Source organism: Schistocerca cancellata, chromosome 2, assembly GCF_023864275.1.
Source record: "Schistocerca cancellata isolate TAMUIC-IGC-003103 chromosome 2, iqSchCanc2.1, whole genome shotgun sequence".
NCBI classification, from domain to species: Eukaryota; Metazoa; Arthropoda; class Insecta; order Orthoptera; family Acrididae; genus Schistocerca; species Schistocerca cancellata.
The window spans coordinates 760,168,895-760,180,383 of NC_064627.1; the positions used below are offsets into that span (position 1 = coordinate 760,168,895).

At 40.5% G+C, this 11,489-nt stretch overlaps 1 protein-coding gene across 1 annotated transcript in view; it reads left to right on the forward strand.

Moving 5' to 3' along the window:
• LOC126162588 (ATP-binding cassette sub-family C member 4-like) overlaps positions 1-11,489 on the forward strand; it is a 166,760-nt gene that overhangs the window by 119,326 nt on the left and 35,945 nt on the right. The window contains exon 19 of the mRNA XM_049919190.1: positions 1,455-1,625. Coding sequence (XP_049775147.1) covers positions 1,455-1,625 — 171 coding nt within the window. The remainder of the gene's footprint in view (positions 1-1,454; positions 1,626-11,489) is intronic.

Below are 11,489 nucleotides of genomic sequence, written 5' to 3' on the forward strand. Positions count from 1 at the left end.
GACACATTCATATTTCAGTAGGACTCTTTTTTTATGCGTTTAACTTGTTCGAGAGCCACACATTACTCAGCCTATATATGGAAAAAGTTTAAAGAGAGGCAGCTCAAAATATGTGGCTTGCAGGGTACATGTTTTTCATGCAATAGATGACAGGCACACCATTTTATGTAGAGTGGTATCACACGAAAATGTCTGAATAGTTCAAATGACACATATAAAATACCAGCCATGTCTGTTCTAATATAATTTTAATTAAGAGATTGAAATAAGTACGTGACCCAAGGCAGCCAGTGTGTATGCCAAAACATTGGTCATACGAAACCCAACTCATGCTTTTCTCGCATGACATCCTGAAATCCATGAACCAAGGCAATTCGGACTGGGCATATTTTTTGATTTCCCAAAAGCACTTCACTCATAGCCACACCCAAATAAAACTGCACATATAATACTTACCATTGCCAAACTAATGTACTCTATTAGGTACCATAACTTCGGAGATGCATAACTACGTAAATATATTCCATCGCAAGGTGGATGCTTTAAGAGAGTGGTGGTCATTGGTGGAGGGGGAGTGGGGGGAGGAAGAGCCATTGCACCTGTTCACAGGTTGAACGCACACCGGCAAGCTGAACTATCTGCTGAAAGGGAATGTTAAACTTGACGACTCATTTTGCTGCTTTTCTGAAGGAGAAGTTCTCTCATTTCTCATCAACAGTAGTACACTCTTCAGAGATTTGTTATTTTTATCCACAGCGGACAGCTGGAATTGACATTTAATGCTAACATTTCACCAAGAATGGTCACCAATGAAAGCGAAACCATTCATAATCAGGAGCGATTCTAGAAGCCGGTCGGTGGGAGGGGGGGGGGGGGGGGAGGAGAGGATTTGGGGGAATTGAATATCGCTTAACAAAAGGAGAGTTAGGGGTCCTCCGTCGACAAATTAGTAAAATTTGGTTTTGCTTAAAGAAGTTTTTGGTAACTGTTTTGAAGTTTAGGGTAAAAAATGTGTATTAATAAATAATAAGACGCCCATTTTAAGTTAAATGATATTTATTGGTTTAGATAGTAAGCTATTTGCTGCTCTTATTCTTTTGTTAAAATGTGTTTGAAATAAGTTGCAACTTGTAATGTTACATAATTATTTAAAAAATGATTGAATCTGTTGGAGTAATATATTCGCTGATTTCTTAAGTCATTTTATCCAGTGTAATATGATACTCCATTGGGGGGGGGGGGGGCTATAACCCTGCAATCGTAAGCTGAATGCAGAAACAAAGGGGAGGTGGCAAGGGGGGGGGGGCTATGGATGCTAAAACCCCCTTGCCAGCGCCCCTTTGTTTCTGCATTCAGCTTACGATTGCAGGATTATCAGATATTTCTAACTGCAGTAACTTATGTATAAGTAATCACAATAACAAAAGAAATATATTTATATGAAACACTTACAGATCTGTTTAGTGGGCAAGTTGGACTCGCAATAACGCAAGCCATGAGCCTTACAGGCATGATTCAATTCGGTATGCGGCAGTCGGCAGAAGTGGCCAACCAGATGATGTCTGTGGAGCGAGTCATGGAGTACCTTGGCTTGGAAGAGGAACCACTGCTTGAGGCGCCTCCAGGTATTATATCTGTGTCCTACTATTCTACAGCCTAGCTTTTGTGTTAACTGCTACTCAGAGCGACTGCCTGTTTTTTTAATTGCAATGGGCACCATATTTTCGTAGGTGCCAATAAGCATTCAACATAAAGATGCACTTTGTTAAAACCGTAGTGCCTCATCTTTTAAGAATATCTTGTCAGAACTCACTATACTTAATATTCTGACAGCTTTAAATAGATAGGGCCTACAGGAACATTCTAAAGGTGTTGCTCTATGGAGAGCTAATACTTGGTAACAAAAATGGAAACCGTTGAAGAAGTGGGAAAACAGTTTAGAAAATATGTAAATCTTGAGGCAGTACTCTTGGATAGTACAGGGTGGTGCACAATAAGTCACCCAATTGAATTTTGACCCTACAAGTATACTACTGGGGCAATAGCTTTCAAATTGTGCGCTCAAATTCGTGCAGTTCATGGAAATAACGCCAGATGTCGTTGTGAGTTCATCGTTTCTGGAGAGCCCGTATGGGGAGAGAGTGGCCAACCGGACGATACGGCGGCCATTTTTCTGCCAGACTGCTGGCGGGACTTTTGAATGGCCAGTAGTGGAGTACACACTCACCGAATCAAAAGCACAAGACAATGTGGTGAAATCATTCGTTAAATGCCTTTCTTTACAGCTATAATATACTCATAGTAACCTAATACGTACAGCACAGGAAAATTTGATACAGTGGCTGTAAAAATTATTTGTTACTTGCATTTATCTCCTTTAAAGTTCGTTTACTAGACATATTGCAATGAAAGTAACGTAAATAAAAAAATATAGTGTATAGCATTTGTTTTGTATCGGAAGTGCATAACGCTAAAGATTTAACGTACCTGTATTACGTCAGATGAATGAAAGTCGTAAGCAGTTGTTTACTTGTGACATGCAAAAAGTGTGAGACGTATTAGTACTATTTGTCACGTCTTCAAACTTTTTGCATGTCACAAGTAAACAACTGCTTACGACTTTCTTTTATATATATACTGAATACCTCTCGTAGACAACAAACGAAAAAGATTACAAAAACCAGGTAATGTTAAATGTAGGTTACTGTAATAACGACCAAATATAACAAGAAACCTACCGTATCCCTTCTACCCCACAGTAAGTAGGCCTATTAAAATCTGTCTTCAAGAGTACCTACAATTATTTACTACGAATAATGTTTCAGCAACCACGACGACTGCGGAAAACGTGCTTACAACTTGCCTGCGTCAACAGTCAGGCAATACGTTTACGAACGTCTGCAGAACGAATTACAGATGTCGAAAACAATTCTGTACAATTACTAACGTGTTTACTTCAAACATGTACGCCTACCGACTTCATCACAAAACGCTTCATTATTTCAACTCGTATTTAAGATCGCAAACGCTAATTACGTACTAAAAACAATAAACAACTAAATCGAACATGCACGCACAACGCATAACAAGTGTCTCAATAATTCAAATACCTTTTAATCGTTTACAAAAGTCCTCTGAACTTCAATTCAACTCAAAAGCACGGCGAACATAGGAAGCGCGAGAGACGTTTGGCAGAAAAATGGCACCAAAGCTAATCAACCAATCACGGGCAACTTCATCTATGGCCACTCTCTCTGTATAGAAGCTCTCTAATCGCTACCGTTGTGAGTCCGCCATTTCAGTTTGCCGCGATGGTGGACAAAGGATGGTTGCCCGTCGCACAAAAGACAAAGATTGTGTTACTGTTCGCGGTGACGAACAGCGTTACATTGACATAGAGAAGGTTGCGTGCTCATTTCGGCACACGGTGAGCTCCCAGCGCACAGACAATACGCAGATTGCATCTGTTTTGGAGTGTCGGTGGCCACATGCACGTACTGTATGTTCGCCGCAAAACATTGAAGCAGTTCGAGTGGCTTTGATTCATAGTCCGAGTAAATCAACAAGAGCCAGTACCGACTTGGGAATTTCAGGCAGATCTGTACGAGGAATTATTCAATCCGACCTGCACTTGTATCCATACAAGATGATTGTGGCGCATAGGATTACTGCGAGAGATAAGGAGCGGAGACTGCAGTTTGCAGGGTGGGAAATCAAGCAAGACCAAGAGGCAGTGCTACACAACACATGGTTTTCTGACAAAGCTTATTTTTACGTGAACAGTGTTGTGAACAAACAGAACGTTTGATTCTGAGCACGTGTACCTCTGCGATTAATCCACACAAAAGACACCTATGGGGAGAAAGTGTGCATGTGGGTCTCGATGTCAAGCCATGGAATCATCGGTCCATTCTTCTTCGATGCTACAGTAACCGGTTAACGCTATGTACACATGCTGCAAAACCAGTTCTTTTCTCAACTCATGGCCTCATGTCTTCCATTGCAGTCACAATGGTTGATGCAGGATGGAGCACGCCCCCATATAGCCAACGTTGTGCTTGATTTCCTAAACGAAGACTAGGCCTGAGGGTAAAGTCAAACATATTTCCAGAACGTTATGCAGGAGGAGGAATGTGGCCGCCCCACAGCCCGGACATTAACTCATGTGATTTCTTCCTTTGGGGGTTCCTTAAAGAGAAGGTGCACCACAGAAAACCCGAAAATGTAGTGCTGCTTGGGGATACCCACAATTGTGGAGTTATGCTGCGCCATTCCAGAAGATTTGTGTCAGAGAGTTGTGACAAATGCATGTGTGCGACTTGAAGAAGTTGCAAACCAAAATGGCAGTCATGTTGAACATATGATTCATAAGGTTGTATTTCCAAGCTGTATTATTTACTTCTACATCAATAAATTACAAATGTTATCAACAATACATGTGTTATTCACGAAACAAATCAGGTGACTTATCGTGCGCCACCATGTAGATGCACAGACTGTGTAAACGTCCAAGACACTTGTCTGTTCAGCATTAATATGTTGTTTCTGTTAGATGTTTTTGTTCAGGTAAATGAACTCAGATTATAAAAGAGGCAGTTTCTAGTGAGTTCGATCCACATGATTCCATTTGTTCGTACATGGTGTTATAATAGAGGACATCATGGACATTGAACTCTGCTGCTAGGCAGAAGAAAAAGAGCTACTGTAGAATTGAGCTTATTATTGGCAAACTCCATACAAATTGAATGATATTCTTCTGCAAAAACTATTCTCATCACAACAAGAGACGAGGGAGGACATAAGGAACCCACTTTAAGCGATTACTAGCGCTAATAACTTCACACGCTGACTTGTTGGTGCTGAGTCTACCTCTACAAGACGATCTATGTGTTGTCGTCGTATAGATTGCAAATCAACATTCACAAGAGTGTAAAGGTGTAAGTAAATTCAACAGTAGTCCCATATTTATAAAGAATAGTTTATCAAAGAATGGAAGGGAAAGTTTGAAAGTAGACCAGAAGAGAGCTCCCAGTTGCTTGAGAAGTAATTTGAACATTGTGATTAACAATACACAGAAAACTTGGGAAAATAAGGAAAGAAACGTATGAAAGGCCTCTGCTTTGACGTGAAGAGCCTATATACAGAGACTTTGGTGCGAAACACCTGTCATGCCGTTTATTCATGAGCGCAATAATATTTGGCTGCCTCAAAGACCTGTAGTCACCTATCTGTCTGCTACAGCAGTGCATCTCTATGTGAAAACAGTAAGGTTTTTCTTGACAGATCGTGCGAGCTTTGACTGAAACTGTCCAACAGGAAAGCTAGATGGCAGAACTCGTTTTAGGTGGTCTCGTGGCCGACACACAAAGGTAGTCTGCTCTCCTCCTGTGGTGACTGGATGAGCCGGTATACCCCATATTTCTGTGATAATGGAATGTGCATACTGAAGCTACTTCGCACTGGATTATTGAGAGGTTGTGCTGGCTTTGCACATTGGTGCAGCATTAACATGATTGTAAATTATATTGTTTCTCAGATCAGGGAGGATTAAATTTTTGTCCATCATGTCTTTTGGTGTCATATTTAATGTCGGGAATCTTAGGCATTTGTTCACGTTTTTCGATTCATTGGCACAGGTGGGGATCAATATTCATTTTTTATTCAGCCAGCATTAAAAGAAATTATCTCAATGCTCTTCCAACAGTAAAACAAAGTTTCAGGAATTAATAATAATACGCTGTGATTTTGTATTGTCTGTAACGGCAGATGGGAATATAAAGACCAATGATCCACTGCATTGTGTTTGTACATGAAGGCTGTTGTCCTGGAACCAGGTAATGATCATTATATTATGAGTTAGTACAGCCGGAGTTTGAAAAATTTATTATCCCCCCCCCCCTCCCCGTGCCTCAGTTTAATCAGTTTTTGCACGTGTTTCGTACCTCCACATGTTTTCACTTAAGAACCACGTCCTTGAAACATATCCCACTCATTTTAACTGTATTCAAACCTAGGGTGAAGTAGCCTGCCTTAAGCAGAGATTGCAGATTTATTAAATAAAAATATCAGCTATACAGGTAAGTGCGTGTTGCTGTTGAGCTTTGAGACGCGTCTCAGTGGAGACGGATGTATTGAGATAATTTCTGCTATCATGCTAGCTCAGAATTTACAATTATTTACATATTGGTCAGATTTGATGTAAAGGGGTAACATTTCAGAGCATAAAACCAGCGTCGTAGCCTGTTATGAATTTCCGGGTAAAGTAAGATAAAAACATTTCGCCAAAATAAAAAAGAATGGTATAATGTTTCAGAAAATTATTTGTCTAAAAGTAAGAAACGAAACAGATCAGAGAAACATGTGACATGCCTTTGAATGACACTTGAAATCATGTACTGTACACCTGCCGAAATGCTCCTACGTGAGTGACGTAATGAGATCTCCGAGAGGATTTCTGTCAGACAAATATCCTCTAGCGTTCTTTAAAATTCTGGGTTAAACATTGAGCTATGAAAGGCGTGTCCAATTTTTCTCAATTTTATTCTTTGCATTTAGACAAATCACTGCACAAAAATTTGACAGTTCTTTTATTTTTTTTTATTTTCAAGTTTTGTTCAGAAACTATGAAATACCGTACAACGTATGTAAATACCGATCGGTATTCTGTTACTGTTAAGAGCATATAGAGTAAATCGAGTGAATACAGAGACATTTCAACGTACGCTGTGTTTTGACACTTCATTGCAACAGCTCTCGTGAAATACTAGAGTCTAAGATCACTCAAAAAATGGTTCAAATGGCCCTGAGCACTATGGGACTCAACATCTTAGGTCATAAGTCCCCTAGAACTTAGAACTACTTAAACCTAACTAACCTAAGGACATCACACACACCCATGCCCGAAGCAGGATTCGAACCTGCGACCGTAGCAGTCCCGCGGTTCCGGACTGCAGCGCCAGAACCGCTAGACCACCGCGGCCGGCCCTAAGATCACTAATCTTTTCTTAATTACCCTGGTTACTCACGGAGAACTAAATGGTATATTTTTTTTGGCAAAACTAAACAAATAAACCTTACGCTGGTCAGTAATTTGTCGATTTCTCACCCTTCGTTTGGATATGAAAGTATGAATAAAAATCTGTTGTTTAATTATTTAGGGAGTCTTGTTTTCGATCCACTCAAACATTTGATTAAATAAATAGGGTGGGCTTTGACATTGCTTTCTTAGAGCGCCTTCTTTTTTTATACTCATCTATCTGTTTTATTTTCTTGAAATATTTGTGTTTTGTTATGTCTGTCACCAGGATTAATTTATTCTCCTTATTAGTTTTCCTAAAAGTTTTATTCTTGCTTGTTTATTCACTTTTTCTTTGTATTATATGCAAGTTTTGTTAGACTAAATGTTTTTTAGCAGTAATTTCATTTAATTATCAAGCTACTTAGCAGCTGATTTAGAGACAGCTTTTGATAATGTGGACAGGAATAAAATATATTTTCTTCGGCAGTGCGATATAATATTCGGTAGTAGCAAGCTGACTGGAAAAGTCACACATGTGGCCATAGTCGGGATAAGTGCAGAGCATAGTTACTCACTGTCAGGACTGGCATTTTATTTGTGTACTGATGAGGCAATGAGGGAACTAAAAGACCATCTCGATGTAGGAGCTGTTTTCTACATGCAGAAAGAAAGGAGTAAAAGTCATATGGGAGTTTCTGAGTTGTAGGTTCAACCTCCTTAATAAATAAAGTCATTTTCTGTTTACTTGTGTCTGCAGTCCTGAAACATTTTAGAAAGAAGAACATTTTCCATCTGGACTCTGATTAAATGTATTTATTCAGCACAACCCGAGTTTCCCTTTTGTGTTATTTTAAAGTGACAGCTGTAACAACACCAGCTGATTAAAGAACATTTTAATTAGGAATACATTTGGTTGCCAAAATATAGAGCATTCAAGAACGATCGTTATAACTTTGATCATGTATATTTCCGAAATGGGGTTAGGTAGAAAGGTGCAGTTTGCAGCATAATGTTCACACGCACGTAAAGAGCTTTAGTAGCCATTTAACAGCATGTAATGTATTTAAGCCATATCCTGCTTCTTTCCATGTCCACTCTAGCATGTCCTCATTAACGTGTGCAGTTACTGCTCTCATGCGAACTCGTAGATCCTGCAGGTCTCGCACCGTCCTCTGGTAAACAACATACTTCACAATGCCTAAAATGAAAATATTTAATGGGAATATGTCTGGAGACCTTGGGAGCCAGGAATTGGTTCCTTCTGAGCCAATACAGTGACCTGGAAATGTGTCGTCCAAAGCCTTCCTAGCTATAGAGGCCCAGTGAGTAGGGTCACCATACTGCTGCCGCATGATTTCAGGTTGCAGTTCTTTGACCTGGGGAAATGAAAACTGTTTCAGCGTGTCCGGTTAATCATAAACACCACCTGTTTCAAATATTCTGGGTCATCATCGATGCATCCCAGAATCTCAGCTGCAATTGCTTCGCGCTTTGGCCAGTCATCAGGTTGAAGCCCATGCAGCAGCTGCATCTAGCAAGCATGAACCTTCAGCTTCAGCTTCAGCTTCTGAGCAACCTGATTGGTGGTCGCTGAAACTGTTGAGACGCTAGATGGATTGATTTGGTTGGGTTCTCGATAAACGCCGGTTGCACCCAGTCCACATGTGCATCACTCGTGCTCGTACACCCAGAACTCTTCCTCTTCGTGGTACTTCTGTATCTTGATTCTCATGTAGCACTGTCTGATAGTCGAACTCGATCTGACGTACTTCTGTAACATGTCGACTTGTGTGTCAGATTTGGCCTCTATCAACAATTCCACACACTATTCCATCTTTTGCTTTTTATAAAATTATAGCTCTTCCTACCACACTCTGAAATGTGTCAATCATTGTAACTTTTGTGGTGAATAAATACACTTAATAACAGAACAGGCACATACTGATTCCCTTTCTAAAATAATCAGTAAGTGTTTTCTTCCACCACACACGATATCAAAAAATGGCTCTGAGCACTATGGGACTTAACTTCTGAGGTCATCAGTCCCCTAGAACTTACAACTACTTCAACCTAACTAACCTAAGGACATCATATACACCCATGACCGAGGCAGGATTCGAACCTGCGACCGTAGCGATCGCGCGGTTCCAGACTGTAGCGCCTAGTAGAGTATGGGTGATTGTAGCAGATTTGCGAACAGTGTAGTGTAATGCTTGCCCTGGATGATGGCAGTAGAAGGTAGAGGGTGAAACTTGGTGCTACTCTTCTCAAGTAGTACCAAAGGGTCGCCAAACTTAACGTCCCCACCATACTGATAGAACACCAATAGTGTTACATGCCCTAATTCCTTGAGACGCTGCGAAGAGTCTAGGTATTTAATCCAAGACCATGGCGCAGTTTGATGATCACGCACTTTACTGAACACGCTCATGGGTGCGGTTCGCAACGAACAGAAAATCGGAAAGATACAGTTCGTTGATGGCATAGCAGTACTGGCCAAAACAGAACAGATTCGGATTTGGAAGCTACATGCAATGGAATGCGTACTAGCTGATTACTATAATACGCACACGAACAAAAATAATATTATAGACTATAATACTGGTGTATTGCAGCACGTGGATATGCTTGAGTTATACTTGGATGAGAGACTACTGAAGAGGTGGAACATTTTTCCTTCTCGCAAATGGAGTAGATAAAGAAGAAAGGTGCAAGAAAGCCACAAAAGAAAATGGTCACACCAGAGAAAAGGTCTTTTTACAGACAGCTCCTAGCGTCCAAAGATATGACGCCTTAGAGCAGAAAGAAAAAACAATGAATCGCTATATTTGGTGCACAATTCACCATGGGAGTGAAATAGGGACAATGGGGAAGATATAAATAATACTGTTGGGAGCTCTGAAAAGCGGCGTTACAGGAGACGGTTGAAGGTTAGGTGGATTAATCGAATAAGGAGTGAAGACGTCTTGCAACAAGTCCACTACAAGAAGTACCGGATAGAGTACATAATGAACTGAAGAAACAGAATGGTTGGGCATATACAGGGTGGGCAAAATCAAACTCGCCCAGAATGTATTTACAACAACACGGGAGCAACGTCTTCTAGTGTTCGAATTATTTTCGGACCGTTGCGGGTTTTATTTACTAAAGAGTCCGTTTCGTGTCAATTTGGCTCCAAGTTTTGCAGAATAGATTTTGCTGGAGGCTTTGCCAAAACAATTCCAATCATAAATTCTTCTTTTCCTTATACGTTATCCACGAACTGTGCTTCACGTAATAATAGACAATGAACATGCGCTGTCTTATCGTGTGCTCCATTTTGCGTTGAATTCAACTGGTCACTAAATACGTTTGGTACTCTCTCTCTCTATCTCTCACTCAGACCTAATGACAGGGCATGCAGGAGAAACGCAAACATGTGGCAGCACCAGACATGCATCGAAATACGGTTGTCAGAATTAAAAAAAAAAAGTTATTTATTTTTTACTTGAATGATGTGTATCTCTCCTTTTCATTTACAAGGTCATGCCTGTGTAAGTCACACAGGCCCAGTTCTGTTTTGGCCACCTTGTATTACGACACGAGTAGTTGATGAGAACTGTAGTTGAATGGATGATGCATGGAAAGAAGCAGAGGAGTAGACCTTATCTGTATTACCATGCAAAGAGAAGTTGTATACCGTAGAGACAGGCTGAACAGTGAAGGGGGAGGCGTGTTTATAGCGATAAGAAGTGCAATAGTATCGAAGGAAATTGACGAAGATCCGAAATGTGAAATGATTTGGGTGAAGGTCACGGTTAAAGCAGGCTCAGACATGGTAATTGGATGTCTCTATAGGCCCCCTGGCTCAACAGCTGTTGTGGCTGAGCACCTGAAGGATAATTTGGAAAATATTTCGAGTAGATTTCCCCACCATGTTATAGTTCTGGGTGGAGATTTTAATTTGCCAGATATAGACTGGGAGACTCAAACGTTCATAACGGGTGGCAGGGACAAAGAATCCTGTGAAATTTTTTTAAGTGCTTTATCTGAAAACTACCTTGAGCAGTTAAACAGAGAACCGACTCGTGGGGATAACATATTAGACCTTCTGGTGACAAACAGACCCGAACTATTTGAAAAAGTTAACGCAGAACAGGGAATCGGCGATCATAAAGCGGTTACGGCATCGATGATTTCAGCCGTAAATAGGAATATTAAAAAGGGTAGGAAGATTTTTCTGTTTAGAAAAAGTGACAAAAAGCAGATTTCAGAGTACCTGTTGGCTCAACACAAAAGTTTTGTCTCAAGTACAGATAGTGTTGAGGATCAGTGGACAAAGTTCAAAACCGTCGTACATTATGCGTTAGATGAGTATGTGCCAAGCAAGATCGTAAGAGATGGAAAAGAGCCACAGTGGTACAACAACCGAGTTAGAAAACTGCTGCGGAAGCAAAGGGAACTTCACAGCAAACATAAACATAGCCAAAGC